This window comes from Citrus sinensis, chromosome 8 (genome assembly GCF_022201045.2).
Source record: "Citrus sinensis cultivar Valencia sweet orange chromosome 8, DVS_A1.0, whole genome shotgun sequence".
Lineage (NCBI taxonomy): Eukaryota > Viridiplantae > Streptophyta > Magnoliopsida > Sapindales > Rutaceae > Citrus > Citrus sinensis.
In genome coordinates, this window is record NC_068563.1 from 21,274,649 (window position 1) to 21,301,168 (window position 26,520).

Here is a 26,520-nt window from a genome sequence, read left to right on the forward strand (position 1 = left end):
ATCTCAGACATGGATAACCATTCAACTCTGAAGGAATGCAAAGCTCAGTAAAGAAAATAAAAATGTACACATCAACAGCTAACCAAGATACCGAGTGCCAAATATAGTCATGGCAGTCAACAAATTTTCAGTCAAAATTACTGGGAGAATCTTCCTTTGTTTCGGCCTGTCTGATTACAAACTAATATGGTTCATCACTGGATGACAGAGTGTGAAAAAGAATATAACAGGGAAAGTTCCACACACAAGTGATCATGACTAAGCTGAGGCATCATCCTGAATGCAGATACATCATACATGTACAGGTTAACATGGAAGAAATCAGAGTGAGAAATTTGGTTCAACCTTTACCGCGATAACCATGTGGAAATCAACAATAAAGGAAACATTATTATCAAGCCATAGTTCACCAAGGAATCAATACGTTCAATTTTTTCCAACTTGTCCTGAAAAGCATTCCACCTACGTGTAAAAGGGCACTGTTTATCCTGCAATTGTGTTCCTCTTGTTAATACAATTGTTCATGACAAAGGTAAATAATTGGCTTTTAAAGGGAACATGCAAAGTCACCTCAATTTTTGTGTCACTGGTTTGATCCTGGACGTTTGAATTTATCAATTGTCTACTCTCATCATGCTCGACTGATTGTTGCAAAGGCATTATTGTTTCAGAAGTTTTCCTTGAAAAAGTGGTTCTGTAGGCAGAGTCAGTATGTATTGTTTCCATGACGGAGCCAAAGAAGTTTGTCACAGGTACCTACACAAAGAAAGATAGAAAGAAGGGCAAATGCTTAGTCAAAACTCAGAAGTTATTTCATCCCCAACAAAAATTTTGAATAAAAATGTAGCATCTACTTCAATACTAATCAATAAATGTAAAGCATAGAGGTGATTCACCTCAAAAAGTGGTCATAGTTTGCTTCGAAATTAGTAATATTTATCATGGCAGTGGTAAACATTCTCAATTATCTATAAATAAGTTTAATATAGACCTACAGCCCCTCCACATCATTCAGCCAAGCAAACACTGAGCTGAATGGGTTTGACGAAACAACATCTATGCATAATTAAACATGAGCATAAGATGTATGCAGCTTGTGCATGTGAAAAATGAGCACAAACTTCACCTAAACAAACCATAAAGAATTAAAAAAAAGAGCAGAGCAAAGCAGTTAGAATGGAAATATTAAAAGGATCGGAGAAAAGCCCAGAACTTCCATACCTCCTCCAATTTTCTTTGGTATAGATCTGTTCGGTAATATGCAGTTGACATCAACAGAGTTGGATTGTAAGAAGTGAAAAGACTGCAAAACAACCATCAAAACAGATAATGCTGAAGCTAACCTTGAAGAAATATGAAAATTCACAGATGTGCTCTAGACAGGGATGGGCAAAATCCTGGGCCAGCTCAGGGTCTTAGGCTCCATTCGGTACTGCTGTCTCGCGGCTGTGCTTCCAAAGCAAAGCTGCGAAAGTGTTTAGTAAAACACTTTCAGCTTCATTTTGGAAGCTAAGCTAATTTTACCCATAGTTGTTTTATAAAAAATTATTACCCTCACTAACTTACCTTTAACAAACTTCAAAGCTTTGATTACCAAACACTCATTTAGTTTTACTAGACAGCTAGTGCTTCCATTTCACAGAAGTTGTGGCTTCAAAGCCTCAACACCACAATCCCATAAGAAGCCTTACTGATGGGTTATGACTAAAGTGTACCCAAGCCAGGAAAATACCTAGTTTCTGGGAAGCCCCAGCTGGATCTGGTGATGGTCGGCTGGGATCAGGTTATAAAACTTATATTGGTATACAAGCTTATGTGTCAGAGACTCTAAGACACTACTCTTATAACAAGCACAAAGTCCTACTTTCATGTACCTGCTCAATGATGCATTGTCATACATATTCAGCTTTTCAAAAAAAGCAAGGGTATAAAATGTGAAACGATCCACGACAGATACTCCAACCTGAAGTTAATAAGAGATGTTCATATGTAAGAACTGCAATTGTAGAAGCAAAATAAAAGATTGAAACTTCAAAAGCAAGGTATACTAGGTCCTATATGTTTAAAGGATTGGTAAACAAGAAAATTCTATCTTCTTAGCACTTACATCAGAGTCCAAGTGATGAGAATATGAGTTCTCCCCTTTCATGCTGCTTCCAATTGCCAAAACACCTGGAGAATGAAGCTGCACAATTTAAAAAAGGCGTTTCCTTCAGCATCAAAATCACTGGTTAGGTAAATCAAATTTTTAAATGTATGCTAAGTTAAAAGACTCAGAAAGTCACGTCAATGGATCCAAATTTGATTCAGAAGCTTGTTACTAAACTCAAAACTTAGATGATAGCGACCAGATATGTAAACAAAGAGGCATCTCACAAAAGCCGAGATGCACAACAATTGAAAACATAGCTTTCATGAACAAACTTTTGGGGATCTCATGCGGCAGAGCAGGTGTGTTGGCCCACCAATGAAACAGATAACTGCTTGAGTATAAAGACATTTGATTCTTAACTAATTACGAGTAGTCACCAATAAAAGAGCAGCTATGAAGTGATTCGTAATTTAACCATTCGAACCGAGCAACATAGTTAAAGATTTTTCTTCGCACTACCATGTGCATGTTTCTCTAGTTTAAAAATAATACTGCAGAAAAGTAAAGTCTAATAATCACTAGAAGTAACTAGTCTAATATTTGTGAAAAGTAAAACCCATTTAGACACACCATACTAACCTGAGAGAAGAGTGTGGCAGCTTGGCAAGTGTCCACCATTATCAGCAACTCCTTGAATCTAATTTTGTGATAAGACACACAAGCTCATTATTAAGCAGGATCATAAATGTATAAATGTAAACGGCCACCAAAATCTACCATAAATGATTAGCATTTCACGTCGGCATTTTACATTGAGAAATAAATATGTTTCATCTATGCACCATCCAAAATGACAGAACTACAGGTCTATAAACCCTTTTACTTTCATTCTTATGGTTGAATGTTACTGTTAAAGGCAATAGGCATGAAAGCAGAATACAATCTCACCTGTGCTTTTCTTTCATTTGCTTCACTGCATCTGCTAGATCATGACTTTGGAGCTCTTCTGAGTCCTGAAATTTTAAAAATTCATCTCCCCCATGACCCGTCATGTATAGAAGAATATGGCTTCCTTCATCACTTAAAAGACGCTTTGATCTAGGAACAGCAGCCTCGTGACGCCCGGTCAAAACTCTTAAAAAGTTTTCAACTGTCACTTCATAACCACGATAGTCTACCTGAGTGATTGAAGTTTAGTAAAATGAGGATCTGCTAAACTTTAATTTCCTAGAAGCAAGGCATGTTCAGTAATTATACACCCTTAAATTTAAATTCTTGATTGACTGTCTCCATAAGGTGTTCATTGAAAGACTTATAAGGAGACGGCACCCCCTTTCAAAACCTAAAGACCTAAGCAGAGTGTCTGGAGAACACAGTACCAACCTCGACATTATCTCCATACAAATTAAGTTTGTGGTTCTCGTTATTGAAAACTTGTGCAGGATACTTGTTTCTAGCATTACAAGCCATGTCATCTGCCAGCATAAGTATTATCCTCTCATCGGGTATTCCTAGCCGCTTAACTGTTCTGAAAAATCAAGTTAAAGTGCACAGTCTACAAATGAAAAGAGGAGGGAAGAGAAAAGCAAATTACTTCACAAGACGATGCGAAAACAACAAGCTAATCGCTTACCTATACAAGGATAATGTATTAGCCATATGTCGATAATTGAACCTGAACAAACCAATTCAGCAATTAATTCCATTGGCAAGGACATGGAATCGGTTTTTAGTCCATCAAAACAATGCCATTTGACGTGGCTCAAGTATCTAGTAAGTTTATGAATCCAAGCAATAGAAGCTTGAAGAATCAAACTCATCAACAAGAATGCAGTAATATTAGCTGAAACTCAGAAATTACAATCACAAGAAAGAGAAATTGGACCATGGGTATTGTTCATCATCAACATTGTCAAAAATTGGGTATAATTTATAATGAAATGGGAAAGCTTTAATTCTTCCAAAAATTAAATCAAAATCGGGAAAAAATATAAAAACTGAAAATAAAATAAAATAAAAATAAAGGTGATTTAGTTACCAGAAGCGAGAAGTGCAAACCAAGACAGCCCAATTGTTAGTGTGCATAGTTGTCTCGGCTGAAGCTCTGTACGAAATCGAACTGGAGAGAATCAAAAGCAACAGCATCGCCGCCAAACTTTTCAAACCAAATGAATTGTACATCTTGTACCGGACCATCATTTTCTCGCGAATTTTAATTTTCTGGGTGGAAAACTCAAAACTGTGATTTAAATTTTATTCGTTTTTGCTGAGAATGAAATCTGTTGTTGCAGTTTCAGTGACGCAAACAGTGCTCCGGCCGGATCCACGTCCCGAAGTTGAAAATAGGATACAAATTTAAATTTAGCCCCGTTTGATGTGGAAATTGAAATTGAATAAAATGTTTATTTTATAATTTATGATAAAATTTGTATTTGATAAATTTTATAAAAACTGCTCATTTTAATTATTTTTTTTTTAATTTTTTATAGTAGCAATTTTTTTTTGAGAATTATTTTTCATAAACATCTTATTAAATAATCTATTATACATTTGTAAAGTTTCTATTATAATCTTAATATTTTTAAAAAATAATTATATCTTATTTTTTCATACACTATAATATTAAGCCATTAGTTATCATATTACTACTACAATCAAATTACAGCTACAACTAGTGTATATTCTCTCTAGTATCAAAGTTTTAGTCTAATAAGTTCATATTTTATATATTTTACTTGTATTTCCTATTATAAAATAAAAAAAAATGTTTGCATATAATTATGTAATTTTTTTTTTAACTTTGAACAATTTCACATGAATTAACCATAACTTTTAAAATTAATTTCATAACCATGGTTTTTAATATTCGATCTATTTATATTTTTTCCGTGTTTATTACATTATGTTTAATATTAATGTAATATATATTACTTTTTTTTATCTAGATTACGTATTAGTATGAATTTTTATCATATTTTATATAACAAATTTATTAAACTTTTTTTTTCAGTTTATGTCATTTTACGTGTTTTTTTTAAAAAAAAAATATGTCTAAACATCATTAAATATAATCAAAAAAATAAAAGGTAATTTAAACTTACGTATGTTTTGGTTATTATATAATAAAATAATACATTTATAATAAAATTAAGCAAACACACGTACATTACTTTTAAAATTTACAACAACTGCAAAAACGCAACTTACTAAACACCAAGTAGCTTTTTTAATTAGCTGCTTATTGCATCCGTACAGTAAAAGTAACTTATTTAATTAACAATTGCAATCCCAAAGTGGCTCTTTGTCCTCGTCCCGTCTCGTAACCCGACAAATAAATTATCTTTAAGCCAACAAAACTATTTGAAAATTTTTGGGCAATGGAAAATGCTATTTCCACAAAATCAAAAGAAATTAATTTTCCTATGTCGGATGGACACGGTGTTGGTTTGATTTAGAATTAATCCATAATTTGGTTCCTTTTTTTTTGGTTTTTTAAAGTTCATTCATTTGTATTTTGTGATTTTTTTTAATGTTACGTTTACTAATTCTTAATTGGAATGGATGGAATCAGAATGTTAATTGATAATCATAATAAATTTTTTTACTTTACTTATAGGAATTGGAATCAAAATGAGTTGTATTATTATTAATCTGTTTATTTTGTCTTGAAATCAAAATAGATTATTACAAGTTACTAAAATAACCTAAGTTGATTATTTTCATTATTTATTATAATAATTGTGATTATGATTATTATCATTCAATATAATTATTGTTAATAATAATAATAATAATAACAACAACAATAATAATAATAATGACGACAATGATATATTATTATTACTACTACTACTAGTACTATTATTATTGTATTACTAATGATAAATAATTTAGGACCTATTTGCAAGTGGCAAAAATTAATTAGGGTAATTTAAAAATTATAAAAATTTAATGGGGGTGAAATAAAAAGTTTAAGGAAAGGAAACTTGATTCTCAACATTCCTTAATAGTTAATTCAAAAAACATATGGGCGTCATATATTTCATTCTCATTCTCACTTCTACTTTAACAAATAAACGCTATCAATCATTCTCATTTTAGATTCTGATTCATCAATCCTACAAATAAACACACATTTAATATGAACTGATCGATTTTTATTGATTTTTATAACCAAACCACATCAAATTGAATCATTGATGTCGTTTGGTCTTTTAGTGGTATCGATTTTTTTTTGTGATTCTCAACATTCCTTAATAGTTAATTCAAAAAACATATGGGCCTCATGTATTTCATTCTCATTCTCACTTCTACTTTAACAAATAAATGCTATCAATCATTCTCATTTTAGATTCTGATTCATCAATCCTACAAATAAACACACCTTTAATATGAATTGATCGATTTTTATTGATTTTTATAATCAAACCACATCAAATTGAATCATTGGTGCCGTTTGGTCTTTTAGTGGGCATCGATTTTTTTTGTCCACCCCTGTCCATGCCTATAAAGAAGGGTTTTATTAGGGGTGGGCACGGTTCGGTTCGGTTTGGATCGAAATTAAGTAGAACCGATTTAAATTGGTTATTTTATAAAAAGAACCGAATAAGAACCGAACTCAATAAGAACCAAACTCAAACGGATTTTTTCGGATCGGTTCAGTTCGGTTCGGTTTTTTCGGTTCTAGGCCTATTGGGCCTATTTTAAACTTTCAAATTTTTAGCCCATTGGGCCTCATGAATGTAATAATTTTTTTCAATAATTAGTTCATCCTAATTTCATTACAAATATTAACAATAAATACAAAGTATTCAAAATAAATTTTATCACTAATATCTTACTAACTACTAATAAGGTACTCACAAAATATGAAATATTAAAATTTTAAAATACATAACCAAACTCCAATAGTCCATCTACATAAACATAATCATAATGTTGTAAAGACAAATAAAAATAACAACAATTACAACTTACAACACAAAATAAAAAGAAAATTTAGAAACAAACGCCAACAACATTCTCCCATCTTCATCAATATCAACATCAACTTTAGGCATTTTCCAACTCAATATTTGGATCTATAAAACACATGTCGATTTGAATAAAATTTAAAATTAATTCGGTTTTTCGGTTCAGCTGAGTGAATCGAATACCAAACCGACATTTCGGTTTTTTTTTACAAATGATATATTTCGTATTTTTTAAAATAAAAACCAATCCGAATTTAAAAAAACCGCCGGTTCAGTTCGGTGTTTTTATGACCACGGTTTTTTTGCCCACCCCTAGGTTTTATACTCCATATTTTTATACTTGAAAATGAATATAATAAAAGTAAAAACAGCATGCTTGAATGGGTTGAATATCTCTATATTTTGTGTTTTTGTTTCTATTTATGTGCACTTTTGTTATTTAGTGAATCTCAATTAGTAACAAATTACCCACCAAATAATTTTTTTTATTACATCCATTTTCATCTCTTTATTATACACATATATTCTTTAAGTAATATGATGATAATCCGACTTCTTTCACACTAATACAAACGAGATTGGAACCTCATACTTTAATACATACTATCATAAAAAATTTTACAAATCAAACAACTAAGCACTCACAAATTTTTGTTTCACTTACCTTGAATAATATCTCAAGTAAATGAAATATTTTTAAAAACCCTAAACTATATATGTCGTCATTTTCGTGAAAAGAATGGATCAAAGCACAATGAGGATGCCATTGGTGATGCAAATGAGAGGAGAGATTCACACCAAACGGCTCTATTTTGATGATAAGTGTTAAAAATGAGAATTTTCCATCTCTTGTGCATCAATCATTAGCATTCGTCATCACTAGTCGTTCATGTTCGAATTCTTTAGTGGCCTCATTTAATCTAAAATACGATATGGAGACCATATAAATTAAATTATTTAATATGAAATTAAAGAATGTAGGGTGGTCTCCTCCCCTTGCTATTTTTGGTTTACTATGTAATGATACTTATGGGATTGCACACTCCCGTTTAGTGTTGTATTAGCTTTTCGTGAGCCGTTCTTTAATAAAAAAAAAATGTAGGGTGGGTGTATAATAAAGGAAGCGGGAGTTATGTAATAAAAAAAAATTACTTATTTGTAGAATTGACTTGAAGATAAAGGGGCATATGAATGATGTCAGGGTTGAGCTTAAAAAAAGCCCATAGGAGTAGGCTTAAAAAAAGCCCATAAGATCAAATACCTTACGTAGCCCACTTATAAAATTGGGCCTTCAAAAGAGTTTCAAGTCCACTGTTGAACTTGTTCATCTTCATCCTGGCTTCTGACATGTTTTTTTTTTTTTTGGTTAATCTCTCTGATTCTTTTTAGTTTATTTTTAAATAGAATTTTATGCTAACTAGTATTATGAATATTCCTATTCAAATAAGTACATGGGTAAAGTGGAATGCTTAACACTCGGTAACAATGAAAATAGTAATATTAGTAATCATTTGACAAGTTTCAGTTTATAATCTAATATGTAGCCTGGTGCTTAGGTTCGGATGTTCAGATGAATTTAAAATACAGATTTAAAAGATAAGAAAAATACGAACTAGAATGCACTATTCTTGTCTTTAGTGTATCAAAATTTATATCTTCTTTTTCTTTTTTAATCTTTCAACTCCATCTTGATAATTTTAAAATATGAATGTCAGCAATTAAGCATGACTCATCATATGCTATATTAATTTAAATATATATTTTGCATTAAAAAATAAACAATACTAAATTCTAGTTTGTAATCAATCCTTCTAATAAAAAGACTTGTTTAATATAGTAGTAAGTATCCTGCAACACCATCATTATGAGATTTAATTTGACTTTTAAGAACGGACAAAGATCCTCTTTTAATATTTTTTCCCCTAATCTTTTCAAGTGAAATAAGTGGTTAAGATTGAATTTTAAAATTTGATATTGACAATCAAGCCAATTTTTTTTTTCACTTTATTTAGAAACAAATTTATAAATATTGAAGGACTAAGAGAGATTAAAGGAGATTGAAAAAAAAAGGAGAGAATCCTAATCCTTGAAGAACAAACCCAAATTCTCTATCATATCAAATGAAATTCTAATGCAAAATAAAGAAAAATGATAGGTAAAAATCAGTGCTCTAAAAGTGAGCGGAGAATTGATTCTTCTTCCCTTACTTAATAAAGAGATGGTGCTAATAATAATATACTTAAACAAAGTTGTAGTAGGGAATAAACATAGCATGCTAAAGCCTAATAATAACTAATAATGGGAAGGGATGCAGCCTACCGTAGCATGAAATTGAAATCAGCCTAATCAGGCTAATCAATATCTTGTGTGGCAGTCTTTAGCACGTTCATTCCATCTTTTATTTGCTTACTTTTCCTATGAAGAAAAAAAAAAGGAAAAAAAAGGCAGATTTTTAGCTGTCAAACAAATTCAACACCCCCAATACCTTTCGAGAGAAGTGTACATCTTTAACAATTCGGTGGCTTTTTTTTTTTAATATTTGAATACACCTGAAGTAATCTAAATTGTAAATAAAGTTGAATGTCTGAATTTAAATAATATATTTTTAAAATTGTTAAAAATAAGTATTAAAATATTTTTTAACTTAAAAAATCCAAAAACTATTATTTTTACATTTGTGCCCTTATAAATGTGAAACAAATAATCACACATATTAAAGAATACGAATAAAAAAATATATTATGAACACAAAAAATCATACTCAATTGAATACAATTCTTTAATATTCTTAATTAGTACATGTTAATTGATTTTATTGTAATTTACGATGTTTTTATATTGTTCATAAAAAAATATGAAGATAATAATGCTAATTTGAAGAAAATAAAAAGATAAAATAATAATAGTCTATCATTACATCAACACAAGTTATAGAGATAGATAATAATGTTAATTATTAAATTTTATTCAAGTAAGGAAGAAAATCGATTAATTAAATTGGGATATTTTCTAGAATATGTTTTAATGATTATCATTAAGATTTTTTAGATTAAACAAAAAGCTAAAAAAATTGGTTTAATAACTTAATGATTTAATGACTGAAAATTTTCGTTAAGTTGAAAAAACAAACAGACTTAATGACTTAATTGATTGAATTTAAGTTAATTAAGCCATTAACTAAAAAAAAAAAGGCCCCTCTTTAGCTTTGCTTTGCGTGCACTCAAAATCTTGATAAAAACCCCTCTTTTAAATTTACAATTGTAACCTCAATGGAAAATTATAAATGACATTAAAAGACAAAGACATGAACTCATATGTGCTCAATTATTCATAATCTTCTATCACAAATACATGTACATTAATATTTGGCTAAGATTTAATTAGTTTTATATTCTTATCTAATAATTACCAATTATATTTCTAAAACGTTAGCAAAAAGTTCAATTCAATATTGAATTTAAATCCTATTATTATGTGTGGCCTTTGCAGTACTTCATATGAGTTTTGCTTGGTCTCTTCAGGAACTATTACATAGTTTATGATTTTATGTCTTGTTTGGTTGTTGATGTTTTTTGAATTTTGATAATATATGTAACTTGCAAGTAGTTTGAATTTTTTTTTTCATTTGCACAATGATTTAAAAGAATAAAAAAATGAAAAAAGTCAAGAGGAAAGTTTGGTATCCCAATATTCAAGTCCTAATTTAAGTTTCAACTGATATAACACTGATATAACGTTCATCTATTGAATGATAGTTAAATAATTTATTGAATGATAGTTAAATAATTTTAGAAGTTATGAATTATATTATCTAATAAATGAATGGTATTTGGATTTAAGTTGAGATTCAAATGTTGGGATGTCTAATATCATAGAAAACTTAATACAGTAACACTGGCCAAGTTCGAATATTCATCACACTCGAGTAACAGACAAATTGAATACATACCTCAAGAAGATCCAACAATAATACATGTCATGCTCTTATTTGATCATAAGTGGCTAGTATAATTAATGAAAGTTGCAGTGTACCATACAATCTGATTTCTCAATCTTGATTCTTCTTCCAGACAGCCGGCTTGTCCAGAGGAAAAGGGGAATTTTTCAGATTGAAGCAACGACTAACCTCTGCATAACGTAGTATAGGCATATCCTTGAGCAAAACATTCCAATCAAGAATTAAGTTTGGCATAAACTTTAAACATAGACCCTCAAGGACCCATGTGGTGCCATTGCTATCCTGATCAGATTCAGAACTGATTTCGAAGTTGCTGATGTCTCCATCCTCAAGACAGAGATATTGCAGGCTTGAGAGGTGCTTAAGATTAATCCATTTTGGCAGAATTTCGTGGCGGTATCGCCTGAGGTAAAGCTCCTGAAGGCTCGGAGGAGGCAAAAGCCTATCCAACATCTGTGATACATGTTCTTCTTTACAATCCTCTGCATCAATAGCTAAAACTTTGAGTTTCTCGAGCTGTGATAAGACATTCCATTCATCTTCCGAGATTTCACTCTCATTATTTATGGACATTCGTAGAACTCTTAGCTGCTTCAGTCCCAGCAGGGCGTTAAGTCGACAGCCTTGTGTGTTAGACTGACTCGCCACCCGAAATCCAGACAGCTCCTGGAGATAAATTAGCTTCTCGAGTCCACGAGGTAGATACTGAAGAGGACAAGATCCGAGGTCCAAGATGATCAACTTCTTCAAACTAGTAATTGATGGATGTAGTTTGGTGCACCTCCTCAGAACAAGTATTTGGAGATTACGAAGCTTTTGAATTGAAGATGGGAGCTCAATATTGCCTGCAACTCCGCTTAAGTTGAGATATGCAAGGCGTTTAAGTGAAGAGATCTTATCCAATAGATCCTCAACATTAATTCGATCAAGCTTACAGTATGAGAAATCCAGCAGTCTCAGTGACATGAGCGATTTCACATTCCAAAGGGAAACTGGAGTGCTTGATTGCAGTATCAATGCCCTGAGCCTTGAACTTTTTTTCAGGGATTTTGGATCCATGTCACTGTTGAAACCGAACCATCGCGAGTCTTGTGTCAATTTCTGCCTGCCTTGTTCATCAAAGCTGCAAAAAGCCTCATCTTTTGCAATCTGAATGGTCATATCCCTGACCAGATCGTGCATCTTGCAACTATAGACCCTGCCATCATAGCCTCTTCGATGCACAACTTCAACCAAGCATCTGCTTACTAGCTCTGAAAGATAATCAAAGCCTAATTCCGTAGCAGTCCGATTGTCCCTGCCCCAGATGAGTCCTTCTCCCACCCACCAATGTACCATCTGTTCACCACTTATCTCAAAGTCGTCGGGATAAACAGAGAAACACAAGAGGCACTGCTTTAGATGTGTGGGGAGTTCATCATAGCTCAGTCGTAGAGAAGCCACCACCGAATTGTTCTCTCTTTCGGTTGTCAAATATACATGAAAATCATCATTGATTTTATTCCACTCACTAAGGGAATGGACTTTTGGAGCAAGCAAGCCTCCTATTGTCTTGATTGCCAGCGGTAGTCCCCCGCATTTCTTCAAGATCTCTCTACCTTTTTTTTCAAACTCCTTATTGGGGCATTTTCCCTTGCTCGTTAAAAATGCATGCTTGCAGAGTAATGACCAACTCTCCTCTTCATTTAAAATTTTTGGGCGATGAATTCTTGACTCATCAACTCCCATACTGTTGACAACGGTTTCATTTCTAGATGTGATGATAGCGAAGCATCTTTTTTCAGTCGGATATAAATTCTTCCACCAATCTAGATTCATTCTCCACACATCATCCATTACAATGAGACAGGTCTTGTCACTGAGCCTCTGTTGAATTTTGTGCAGCAAATGGCTTTCTTCAATTCCCGATTCATCCTCTCCCAGCTGTTTCAACATGGCCCTCATGACTAGTTCCTCGCTGAAATTCTGAGAAACTGGCACCCATATCCTCTTCTCAAAGTATGCAACCATCTCTCTATCATTGAATATCTTTTGGGCAATGGTGGTTTTGCCTAAACCACCCATACCCACAATACCGATTTGCTGAAGCTTCTCATTACTGCTAAGGATCCACCCTTTAATCTTTTCCAAGTCCTTCTCCAAACCGATTATTTCTGATGGTTCCCGGTCCTCTGGGGAATATTTAAATATTTGGTATGATGAATTATTAGGCCCCTGCTGGATGATTGGCTGTTCTGCTCTTCCATACACCCCCAAGCTAGACTCCATTTTCTCAATCCGTGAATTGATATGCTTCAAATCCTTGCCTGTTTGGTATATGAAAAACAAGTCACGAAGTGAGAACCTGTGGCAAAACCCATCTTTCCGATATTCATCTCTAATTTGGCAATCCGTCATTATGTCATCAGCTTCATAAATTATTTTTCTCAGGTTAGGCAAGATCTTCTGCATGAACTCCCCCCGAGTTTTCTGCTTATCAGTGCAGGAGATGAAGGCAGTCATTAGCTCAAGCTTTGTCTTCATTGCCTCAAGCTGATCTTTAAAATCAAGTGCGTACTGAGCTTGAGTCAGCAAAGCAGAAAACACTTTCTCTATCAATGTCCCAATCATCGCCTCTGTCGCTTTCGACGCCGCCATATCCTCGGGCAAATGTTCCCTGTTAATTTCATGTTCATTGTCATCTCAGTAAAATATACATCTTATGAGCTCGTATGGGCTTCTGCTACAACCATACAATCATGACACACATAAAGTACAGATGGCAGAAAAGAGACTAGCACTTTCAGTACTAGGAGGGACAAGACAAAATATATAATGGATTCATCTCACTTCCATGGGACTTGACAGAACATCTATCAGAATAGTGAAGTCACCCAACAACATTGATCAGAGTAGAATTGTGTCATATGCGTGAATCGACAGAATGATACTAGTCAGAACATAATGATGTATCGAACAAAAAACTGAGAATTGAAGCTAAAATCTAGCTCACTTTCTTAGGACTCAGGTCTTAGGTTCGAGCTTCAATAGAACAAGTTCCGAATAAATTCTCTTGGTAACCAAGGATCAAATACAATAATTAATTGCTAAGGTCGCTCCAGTAGTAAAAGAGACTTTCCTAAGACTCAGGTCTTAGCTTCAAGCTTCAATAGAACAAGTTACGAATTGGTTCTCTGCGTAACCAAGGATCCAATGCAATAATTTATTGAAAATATATTTATCATAACTTTAAAATTAAGTGATACGACGGCAAATATTAACTTGATAAAAGATCATCATCAACCATCAAATTCTATAAACAAGTTTAGAAATTTTCATGTTTAAATTCACATCAATCAGAGATTTAGCAATGGCATGGGTGAATCATAAAAGGGTTTTAAGCAGAAGCACTTACTGGAATCCTGAAAGTGTGTGTCTATATATAGCTTGACTGGGCTGAACAGAGAGTATGGTAGAACCTGAAACCCAAAAAACAAATTGAGTTTTAACAGACAGAGTAGATTGTTCAGCTGAATATAACAGAGTACCATGTAAACAAATTATTTTTATTTTTACTTGTAATTCCTAGCTGGCTGTTCAACGTTTCAGTTCGCTTAATCACTCACTAGCTCCTATCTGGCTCTGCTAATTTGATTTATATTGCCGATATTTATTATATAGGAGAAGAGATGCCAGAATTGATCAAATAACAAGCCACCTGCGCTTTGTATTTTGATGGTACAAGAAAAGAAGGTGAAAAATATTTTGACTGATTAATTAAAGTTGAATTGGTTAAAGTTGAAAGCTGTTGGAATTTGGAGAGAAGAAGCATTTTTATCCTCTTCTCTTCACAACAATCAAATTTTGTTTAATTAAATATCATAACAATTATATTTTTAATTTTAACAAATTATAAATTTATGATTTGAATGAGACTACATAGTTGCATAAGAATTTTAAGAAAAAATATTATCTTAGTAGTTTACACATACGGCCAGATTTTGGTCCGATTTTGCTGTTTAAGCCTTCAAATGATCTTTATTTATTTATTTAAGAAATTTTAAGAATGTTTTCATTGATTTTTTTTATATCTTCTGTCTGGTTTTTGGAATTAAGGATACTTTGTTTCATTTATTTTATTTTTAATTTATGGTAGGTTAGTAGTAATCTGATATTAAAAATTCGTGTTATTGCATTCTTGAATGTTTTCATTGATGGTTTATCTAAAGGTAATCCAGGTAGCTCAATTTGTGGTGGTGTTTTTTGAGATTACACGGGATCTTTTTAGGTGCTTTTGGTCTTTCTTTAGGCATTAACACTGCCTACTTTGATGAAATTATGGCAGCTACGTTAGCTACTGAATTTACTCATGACAAGGGTTGGTATTGTCTTTGGCTAGAAAGCGACTCTATGCTAGTCATTCATCTTTCTTCCAATCCTTCGCTCAATCCTCCATGGGGTATCCGTAACAGATGGTTGAATTGTTGTAATCTCATCAATTCTATGGCGTTTAGATTCTCTCATATCTTCTGAGAAACTATGTGGCTGATCATTTAACTAACTTGGGTCTTATTTGTGATTCTCTCACTTGGTGGCAGACTCCGCCTTTAGAGATTTTGGAGTTACTTTCTCATGATGCCAATGAGTTTCTAAAATATCATTTTATATGGTTACTGTTGAGAATCAAATAAAACGGCATTGAATGAAGCTTTCAAAGACAGAATCCGCACTTGTCAAAGGGATAATCTGCACTTGTCAAAGACAAGATCCGCGTCGAACGGATTGACACATTTCCTTCCGTATTCACATATGTAATCTTTGAAAAAATGTAGCATCTGCATCTATAAATAACTCTTAGTGTATAATGTTTTATTTAAGAAATGAAAACACGTTTCTTCATGGTATCAGAGCCATGAATACGCTCAAGTTTCTTCAAGTTCCGCTGCTCTGTTTGTAACAAAAACAGAGGAAACCAAATTCCTCCCACAACCATTTTTCCCACCATTTTCTTCCTTAAACCCATTCCTACCATTACAGATATCCATGCCGATCAAGAAACAAGCCACCCATACGTAAAAAACTTGAGTTTACAAATTTATCAACAATCTCATCAATTTTTCAAGAGTGTGTTCCTCAAAAACCAAGAATACCATCAAATTTCTCAGTTTCTAGTGAGGAAACTGTAAAAATTTCGCATTTAAACACATTTCCACGCGCTCACACGCGCCACTCGAAGCCACGACCAGTCAACCACGCGCCTCTATCATCATTCACGCGCTCTCACGCGCTCCAGAGGTTGAAGAAGACGTCAACCGACATGTCGTTTTTTATCTCCGGTGTGCAGCAGTAACAAAATGACGCGTCGTTTTTTATTATATTAAAACCGATATGTCGTTTTTAAATTAGAAATAAAACGACGTGACGTTTAGTCTCCAGAAGTGCAGCAGGATTAAAACGACATGTCGTTTATATTCCACCATAACCGACATGTCGGTTTGTCAAGCAGTGGCCAAACGACTTGTCGTTTTTTTTTTTTATCTAAAAAGGTTATTTTTTTTCTTCTTTCAATCTAGACGAAAAAAAAAACAAAAAAAAAAGAAAAAAAAAGAAAAAAGAAAAAAAACAAAAAAAAATGGAGAAAACTCCAACTGAATCTAGTCCTGTTGTCATTCAATCTGTTCAATCTGATGGAGTATTTAATGCTGGAATTATCCTCACTGAGACAAACTACGATGTTTGGTCTCAAATAATGGAGATGCATCTTGCAGAAAGAGAAAAACTCTCATATATTCGTAGCAGCACAAAGCCATCTGAGGAATCTTCAAAGGAATATGAGAAATGGTATAGTGAGAACCAAAAAGTAAAAAGATGGTTACTCATATCCATGTCTCCGGAGATCATGAAGCGATATTTACGAATTCCTACAGCCTACGAAATCTGGGATGCAGTATCAAAAGCCTTCTATGGTGGAAGCGATGAATTACAAGTTTTCACTCTAAACCAGAAGGCATTCTCTACCAAGCAAAATGGACAACCACTCTATAAATTTTATGGAGAATTGATCGAAATATTTCGAGAACTTGATCACCGAGATAAAGTGGTCATGAAGGATCCAGAAAATATTGTAATATACAGAAGATCTGTTGAAAGATTGAGAGTGCACATTTTTCTTGTTGGGCTAGATGAAGAATTTGACCAAGTTCGTGGAGAAATTCTACGAAAAGAAATTATCTAAGACTTAGAAGAATGTTATTCTCTGATCCGAAGAGAAGATGTACGGTAAAGCAAACTAAACAAGAAGGTCGACTCAGAAACGTCTGCTATGATAGCACGATAGCACCCTCAAAGGAAGTTTGTTGACAAGTCATCACTCCATTGCACTCATTGTAGAAAGAAGGGGCATACGAAAGAACAATGTTTTGAAATCATTGGATATCCTGACTGGTGGGATACTCGAAAGAAGAACACCAAGCATGGATAAAAAACTGTAGTAGCTGAATCCACATCCACTACAGATCTTAGAAAAGAATCTTCAGTGCAAATCGCAACCCCTGTCAGTCCAGGTAAGGCCCTTAAAACTCTTACACCTGTTATTAATAGTACATGGATAATTGATTCTGGGGCAACTGATCATATGACTTTTGATTCTCAACAAGTTTCTCAATTGAAACCATCTTCACAAAAACATATTTCCACTGCAAATGGAACCACAACCTCAGTTATTGGGGAAGGACCTTTACGACTCACAAATGAATTAAATTTAGACTCTGTGTTAATTATTCCATCTTTAGATTATAATCTTTTATCTGTGTCTCAATTAGCCACTTACTTATCATGTGTTGTAATTTTTTGGCCTGATCATTGTGTGTTTAAGGGCATCCAAACGAAGCAAACGATTGGTTATGGTATTAGACGAGGCAACTTGTACTACTTGGAGATGTCATCAACAAACACCGGAAAGCTAAGCCCCGCACTAGTCGTAGATAGTTCTATAAAAAAAGGGAAATAAGAAATTTGGTTATGGCATAGACGTTTAGGGCATGTGTCATTTGGTTACTTAAAAAAATTATTTCCTAGTTTTGTTTTTGAAATTTGATGTTTGTAACTTTAAATGTGATGTTTGTGAACTTTCAAAAAGCCATCGAACTACTTTTCCATTGTCCTTAAATAAAAATCCAGTTCCTTTCATGGTAGTACATTATGATGTATGGGGGCCATCTAAAGTTTCTACAATTGGAGGTGCTCGTTGGTTTGTTACATTTATTGATGATTGTAGCAGAATGACATGGATTTTTCTAATGAAATCAAAAGACGAAGTAAACTCTTTATTTCAAAGATTTCATAAGATGGTGACAACTCAATTTTAGACACAAATTCGAGTTCTACATACTGATAATGGAGGCGAGTATATAAGCACAGCAATTCAACAGTTTCTGAAATCACAAGGATCTGTCCATCAAACCACTTGTGTGGGGACACCCGAACAAAATGGCGTTGCTGAACGAAAAAATAGACATTTACTAGAAATTGTTCGAGCATCACTAATCCAAGCCCACATGCCACTATCTTATTGGGGAGAAGCACTGGCATCCGCAGCATACTTGATCAATCGAACACCTTCAAGCTCCCTTGGATTCCAGACTCCTTTCCAAGTTCTAAATGATGCAATTATGTCACCAAATGTGTCGAATCTGCTCCCACATGTGTTTGGCTATGTTGCCTTCGTTCATTTGCCGCAACAAGGTAAATTATCTTCTCGAGCACTACGTTGTGTGTTTGTAGGGTATGCCTTACATCAAAAGGGATACCGATGCTATCATCCACCATCAAGAAAAATATACATCACCAAATGTGTCGAATCTGCTCCCACATGTGTTTGGCTATGTTGCCTTCGTTCATTTGCCGCAACAAGGTAAATTATCTTCTCGAGCACTACGTTGTGTGTTTGTAGGGTATGCCTTACATCAAAAGGGATGCCGATGCTATCATCCACCATCAAGAAAAATATACATCACCATGGATGTCGTTTTTCATGAAGATATCATGTACTACTTGTTAGAGTCTGAATTTCAGGGGGAGTATAATGAAGAGGAAATTCATACTCTTACATATCTTCCACCGGAAGAAAGTCAATCTTCCATTGAGATAGTAAACTTTCAAGATACTGGAAAAGCAAATGGTGATGATTCTCAGGCTGAGATAAGTGAAGACATATTTGGGGAGCACAATAACTCAAACACAACTGCAATCGAGAATGAGTCACACGAAGAAATACCTAACCAATCGTCTGCAGAGGATGTTCCTACCACAAGTCCAATTAGAAGAATTCTTGCCCAGCGTCAAAATAGAGGTATCCCTAAACCCACATATGAGCCTGACTTCTCTAGTAGAGTCAAATACCCTATGAGTCATTTTGTGTCTAACCATCGCTTGTCAGAATCAAATCAGTCATTTGTGAATCAATTATCTGCTGTATATATTCCTAACAGTGTGCAGGAAGCTTTAAAAGACCCAAGGTGGAAAGCGGCTATGAATGATGAAATGAGATCTCTTTAGAAAAATCAAACATGGGAACTAGTTGATCTTCTACCAAGAAAAAAACCAGTGGGTTGTCGATGGATTTACACTATAAAGTACAAAGCAGATGGCTCTATTGAATGATACAAAGCAAGACTCGTAGTTAAGGGTTACACCCAAACCTACGGGATTGATTATACTGATACGTTTGCACAGGTAGCAAAAATTAATACTATTCGTATCTTATTATCATTAGCAGTCAACTTGGATTGGCCAGTGCAACAGTTCGATGTAAAGAATGCTTTCCTTCATGGAGATCTGTTTGAAGAAATTTATATGGATCTGCCACCAGGATGCAGTGGACCAGAACGACTCAATCAGAAAGTATGCAAATTGAAGAAATCATTGTATGGGTTGAAGCAATCCCCAAGAGCATGGTTCGGGAAATTCACAAAGGCTATGGTTCATTTTGGGTATAACCAAAGCAATTCAGATCATACCTTATTCATTAAAAAACGACAAGGTAAAATCATTGCCCTTATTGTCTATGTGGATGATATGGTAGTTATAGGCAACGACGAGGAAGAAACAAAGGCTCTTCAGAAGTACTTGTCAAGAGAGTTTGAGATGAAGGATTTAGGTGCCTTAAAATACTTTCTTGGAATTGAGGTTTCTCGATCTAAGGGAGGAATCTTTCTGTCTCAAAGGAAATATGCCTTAGATCTATTGCACGAAACGGGAATGACAGCTTGTCAGCCTATTGACACCCCAATAGAAGAAGGACTGAAGTTTTGTATTACCTCAGACCAAGTTCCAGTAGACAAAGGAAGATATCAAAGGTTGATTGGAAGATTGATGTACTTGTCCGACACAAGGCCAGATCTTGCTTATGCATTGAGTGTTGTCAGTCAGTTTATGCATAATCCCGGAGAACAACACATGAAAGCAGTAATGCGGATCCTAAGGTACCTGAAGACAAATCCAGGAAAAGGAATCTTATTTTCCAAAAATGAAGATTACAGCAACATAGAAGTTTATACTGATGCAGATTGGGCCGGGTCAGTTAGTGATAGACGCTCTACTTCAGGATACTTTACCTTTGTGGGAGGCAACCTTGTCACAAGGAGAAGCAAGAAACAACATGTCGTTGCCCGTTCGAGCGCTGAAGTAGAATATCGAGGCATGGCCCTTGGGGTATGTGAAGGGCTATGGATAAGTTTTATCTTAAACGATTTGGGCTATCCATCACAACAACCGATACAACTATACTGTGACAACAAAGCTGCACGAGATATTGCTCATAATCCAGTTCAACACGATCGAACAAAACATGTCGAGGTAGATAGATTTTTCATCAAGGAGAAATTAGATGAAAAAATCTTAGAACTGCCGAAAATTCGATCAGAAGATCAACTTGCAGATATTTTAACGAAGGCCATTTCAAGCAGGGCATTTACAAAATTCCTAGACAAATTGGGTATGCAAGACATCTATGCGCCAGCTTGAGGGGGAGTGTTGAGAATCAAATAAAACGGCATTGAATGAAGTTTTCAAAGACATAATCCGCACTTGTCAAAGGGATAATCTGCACTTGTCAAAGACAAGATCCGCGCCGAACGGATTGACACATTTCCTTCCGTATTCACATATGTAACTTTGAAAAAATGTAGCCTCTGCATCTATAAATAACTCTCAGTGTATAATTTTTTATTTAAGAAATGAAAACACGTTTCTTCAGTTACCTCTTTTGATTTAACTTCATACTTTTTTCTTTTTTCTACTTTAACTTCTCACAAATTTTAAGGGATAAAACTCATTATGTCCCCTCTAGACAGTTGTAATTCCTTTCTTTTATTTTTTTGATTAATTAATTCAGTTTATAAAAAAAAATTGACCAGTATTTTTACTATATGTATTAACATTAAATCACATATTATTAATGAAATAAAAATGATATGACAGATCCAATTTTAGTAGGTTTACTGAGTTTAATTAAAGGCGAATTAAACAAATTAATGTGTAAAAATAAAACAAACAAGAGGATTTTTACATGGTTCGGGATTCAAATCCCTACGTCCATGGAGTCACATTTAGATATCAAATAATTTACTAGGTTTAAGAGATTACAAACTATTGAAATCTCACACAGTATGAGACACCCTCTAGTGATTGTGGCCACCTTGTCATAGTAACCAAGTTAACACCTCGTGTGCACCACATGTCTTTTGCTTCCTCTCCCGAGCAAGACTTCTTAGTCAATGGTATGCCACCTCTTCGTAAAATCCCTCTGTTGTGAACATGTGACCCCTTCTATTAAAAAGGCCAGAGACAATGTCTCCCAAATCAAAGAATGATCACAAGGTTGTGGCCTCTGAAGTAGAATCCTTTTAGTAAAATATATGAATGACTCACCTTTATGTAGTGACAGGTGAATCACGTGTAATGAAGAGTCTAAAACTTTTTCCCTTGATAACTCCCAAAGCCTTTAGATATATAAACAACTCTTCATGATAGTATAGCAATATTGTCTCTTCAATATCTCTTTATCATTCGCTTTAAATCAAAACAATTTAATCTCAATCTTCAATGATCACGCCAATTGTAATTTCCATCTCAAGGAATATTGCTTGCTTGATCTCGATAGATAACTTCTATGTAGAGATTGATTTATCTTCAACTACTTTGATCTTGATGTCCCCATGTGAAGTAATACCCATGTCTTGTATCTTCTCTATGATTCACGCCAACTTCATCATACAATTTTGCCTTATGCGTTTTCCTCATGCTAAAATATCTCTGTATAGACTTACGTGGACCTCACATACATATAATATGCAAAATCCTAATTTTCCTGTATTTGCCGTTGTTCCAAGGCACTGTTGTAATACTTGAGATAAACTAAATTACGTAGGTATTAAAATATTAATGTAGACTCAATGATGTGTACAATGAGGATGGCAACGTACAAATATTAAATTGATGTTGTATAGAAATACCAACATCCATACAATGAAATTCCTTTTTTTTTCCCCTAAAAACTAAATATTGAAACTGATTCAATTTCAATCACCTGCCCTAAAAGTTGCATGACAGCTAGAACAGATCCAAGAACACAAAAAGTCTGGGAATTAAAGGACCAGAAAATTGGAGAATTACTTTATCGTTGCATCTTTCTTTTCCTTTAATGGAGTGAATAACGAATCGTGTAATCTAGGAATTATTTAAGAATCTAAATAGAAACAATCTGTCACCACTGATACTTGCTGGATTACAGCAAAATTTTGCATTGCCCTCCATTGTAGTTGAGATTGGCTTGCATTCCAACATTCCAAACTTCTTCAATGAGTTTTTGGCATATTTCTGTTAGCAAAAGAATATCCCCTCTTCTATTCGATCAACCTCCATACAAGGAAAGTGCTTAAGCTAAGCAAGTTCTTTCTTCTAGAAATGAATTGATTAGTTCTCCCTTTGGTCACCGAATCTCTTCTCCATCGTCACCAGAAATAATTAAATCATCTCCGTACTGCAGTATAGTTGTTAACTTTCCTTCATTAGCTTTCACGAACAAGCTAGAGTCTACATGTGCTACTGCCACTCTAAGTTAAAAATTTGGCAATTTTACCATACTATGCCCTTGGTACTTACTTTAAACCGTATAATGCCTTTCTTAGCTTGCATACATACTTTGAATGAGCTTGATTCTCAAATCCACTTAGTTAGTTCATGTAGATCTCTCGATCCAATTTTGTGTAGGAAGGCATTTTTTAGTAGTTGCAGAAGAAGAAAGAAGTAAAAGAACTTGAGACATTTGAAAAACTAGCAGAGATTTCTCATTGGATGAAGGCGATAAAGGAAGAAATCACCTTATTAAAGCGTAATCAAACTTGGGATCTAGTTTCGAAGCTAAAGGATATAAAATATCTTGCAAATAGGTGTACAATATTAAAAATTGCCCATATGGTTCAATTGAAAGGCACAAAGCTCGATTGGTAGCTCGATGATTCTTACAACAATACGGGCAAGACTATGATAAAACATTTAGTCCGATAGTTGATTAACACTAAAAAGTGTACATGTAATAAAGATAGGATTATTAGTTTTTCACTTAAAGTGTTGATTAATGCGCTCATAACTTATAAATTATATGAATGTTCCCCAAATAAATTTTTGTGTTAAATTAATTCGTAATATGTTAATTTTTATCTTATGAATATTTTTCAAAAATAAAGATGGAATTAAAATTAAAAGCGGGAACAAAGAAGGCAGGGAAATGCAGGGAGCGAGGCATTGAGAAGCTAGAGAGCTTAGTTGAGAGAGCTTAAGCCGAGAGAGAATAGAGTGCAGCTGAGGAATTGTGTCTTTTTCTTCTTTTTCTTCTTTTGTTGTGTAATCAACTTTCTTGTAACGTATTTCAAAAGTTTATAAAATAAATAGAGTGTTGTGTTTTCTTTCATTATGAATGGCTAATTTTATTAAGCTGAGGTGAAGGGTGAAGCTCAATGTTTCAAACTGTTAAATTTATTATTTTCTCAAATGAGTTTTTAAGTTTATTTTATCCTTTTCTAGTTATTTTTATATTCGTCTACAATAGAGCTCTGGTGAATACCTATTTTTCAAGGACTTTGCACCTTATCATGCTCGATATCATCATCCCTTGGATCATCAGAATCTTCAAATTCTTCCTGGCTCGGGTGAATTTCAATAATTCGTTCCTTCATTTGGTCTTTAATTTCTTTTGAATCTAGTAGCTCTTCTTTTTTTGAAGACTATCATGAAGATGCTTCATCAAATACTACATTTTGTTTTGTGTAGCACCGTCCACTAATAGGATCACAACACCTCCATTCTTTCCTCCGACAGTCATACTCGACAAAGATACAATGATCGCCTTCTTGTCAAATTTGATTCGTAAGTCGCTTGGTATGAAGTCATAGCACACAAAGCTAAAGGCTTTACATTCCACAGCTTCTCGTAAGGTGATATGAACCCTAGTTTTGGTTAAGGAAGCATGTTGATCACATGAGCTATTGTCTTTATAGTTTTGGCCCAAAAACTTCCTAGTACATTTTTTACTTGCATCATATTCCGATAGATCTCCCTTAGATGCTGTTTTTTTCATTCTGCTACTCCATTCTGTTGTGGTATATTGGCACAAGTGAACTGATGACATATCTTATAATTTCAAAGATACGGTGAACTCATGTGATGTATACTCTCATCCACTGTCTATTCATAGGCAGTAAAGCTTCTTTCTTACTTCTCCTTCGACAATGTCTCTGAATTCCTTAAGCTTTGAAAAAGTGTCATTTTTTCTTTATAAAGAGGACCCAAATGTATCTGGAGAACTCATTGATAAAAGTGATCATGTATCGCATGCCGCTAATAGAAGATTACTTGACATGCCCAAACACGTTAGAATGTACCAACTGTAATAGTGTTTTTGCTATAAATTTTGACTCCTCATATGGCAGTTGGTGAGCCTTGCCGTATTGACACCTTGCACACACCGTGTTTATTCTCACATCAAGTTGAGACAAACCTTTGAGCATTGACTTCAAACATTATCTAGCATGAATTTATAATAATGAAGTGTTTGAATAAAACCATTTTTTGCTGTCCCTGGCCATGCCAAAGGATAATTGATACAATACATCTAAAATGGAGAAAGAAAGGAAAAAAAGGATGACCAAAGTAATTTGGCGAATTACATTAAAAAGGTAAAACAGATGCTAACTCTGTTATGGATTTCCTCTACCAGTTGGAAGTTTTCCAACAATGACCAGAGTATGTCATTACATTCTTCATGCAAGATTACTGAAGTCACAAGGAGCAGCCAGAAGAATCTGCTAATTCTATCCTTTGTCACATGATCAACAAATATGTAGGAAACATAGATCAATTTTTTTTTGCTGTTAGGTAGGAATCCAACAACTAAAACTAGTAATGTTACTGAAAAATAGCTAAGAATCATAAGGTGATCGAGGAGGAAACGATCTTCAAAATCACAATCAAATAGGAAAAATGAATAAACAGGGCCCACATTGGGACAATAGCACTTCCTTTACAGGAAAGATGATGTGTTTAACACAGTTAAAGCCTGATAAGCAGCAGCGATGAGATGAGCTCAAACTATATTTAAGCTATCCATTAGAAAGCTCAACCTATTCCCCAAAAAATTAGACTCAGATCTATGTCTCATATGTCTATATTATGCAACAAAATCAGTACAAAGGAAAAGCTGAAATGAAAAAAAAAACTACTATTTGAAGCTCATGTTTTATTTAACTTTCTTTCGATCTTTAATCAAATGGCGCATATACAATGCAGCAAATGGGCATTTAGTTTCATTCCACCAACAGCAGTGACCCGAAAAAATACCACACATTTGACTTAACAGATGAAGTTTTCTTCATATCAACATATCCAAAAATCAAAAATCACCTCTCTGCAATTTTCTTGATGTGCAGCCAAAAGCTCATTAAATTTCAATTGTAAATCTGAAATTTCAGCTTATAGCTTCTCATATTCAGAGACACTAGGAGCTCCTAATTTCTATTGAACAAACCTGCCCACCAAAATAAATAAACAAAATAGAAAAATCCAATTTTTCAGCCAATTAAATGATCCCATTTGAACGAAGAAAAGAATTACATGAACTTACTCAAGAGCAGAAAAAGGCTTGTCATTTTGCTCATACAATTCAGCAAGAACTAGAAGCAACAAAAACAACAACAACAACACAATGAAACAGAAATTAAAATTCAGTCGAATTAAAAAAAAAAAGAAAAATAAAAAAGAGAAGATGAAAGAGAGGAAAGGAAACCTTTGGTGAGGGCATCAAGAACGCCACTAGCATCTAAGTACTTCCTGAAAGCTTCCTTTTTGGCTTCTTTTTCCTGCAAAAAGATTAAGTGGGTGGTTGAGGATATAATAAAAATATGGTTCATTTTCAATGAGTTAATTGACTCTTTAGAATGTTGCACACATGACCTACTGAGTGA

The 26,520-nt window shown here is 34.0% G+C and overlaps 2 protein-coding genes across 2 annotated transcripts; both read right to left on the minus strand.

Annotated features, from left to right (window-relative positions):
• Positions 1 to 79: 79 nt before the first annotated feature.
• On the minus strand, positions 80 to 4,472 carry LOC107175260 (uncharacterized). Its single transcript, XM_052432328.1, has 10 exons — positions 4,131 to 4,472; positions 3,726 to 3,767; positions 3,476 to 3,620; positions 3,041 to 3,270; positions 2,732 to 2,789; positions 2,108 to 2,185; positions 1,875 to 1,963; positions 1,222 to 1,303; positions 571 to 756; positions 80 to 488 (listed from the first exon to the last, which is right to left on the minus strand). Exons 1-10 carry the CDS (start codon positions 4,289 to 4,291, stop codon positions 348 to 350), a joined length of 1,212 nt encoding a protein of 403 aa, XP_052288288.1. The 5' UTR covers positions 4,292 to 4,472; the 3' UTR covers positions 80 to 347.
• Positions 4,473 to 10,980: 6,508 nt separating this feature from the next.
• On the minus strand, positions 10,981 to 14,624 carry LOC102611471 (disease resistance RPP13-like protein 4). The gene is made up of 3 exons (XM_052432325.1): positions 14,579 to 14,624; positions 14,418 to 14,481; positions 10,981 to 13,679 (listed from the first exon to the last, which is right to left on the minus strand). The coding sequence occupies exon 3, from the start codon at positions 13,658 to 13,660 to the stop codon at positions 11,114 to 11,116; it is 2,547 nt and encodes an 848-aa protein (XP_052288285.1). The 5' UTR covers positions 13,661 to 13,679; positions 14,418 to 14,481; positions 14,579 to 14,624; the 3' UTR covers positions 10,981 to 11,113.
• Positions 14,625 to 26,520: the final 11,896 nt, after the last annotated feature.

Coding starts and splice junctions, on each gene's coding strand:
- LOC107175260 (XM_052432328.1), bottom strand. CDS start 4,291: ATGATGGTCCGGTACAAGATGTACAATTCATTTGGTTTGAAAAGTTTG. Junction 3,768..4,130: donor GTTTGCACTTCTCGCTTCTG/GTAACTAAATCA, acceptor TGGTTTGTTCAG/GTTCAATTATCGACATATGG. Junction 1,304..1,874: donor GACAATGCATCATTGAGCAG/GTACATGAAAGT, acceptor GTTGTTTTGCAG/TCTTTTCACTTCTTACAATC.
- LOC102611471 (XM_052432325.1), bottom strand. CDS start 13,660: ATGGCGGCGTCGAAAGCGACAGAGGCGATGATTGGGACATTGATAGAG.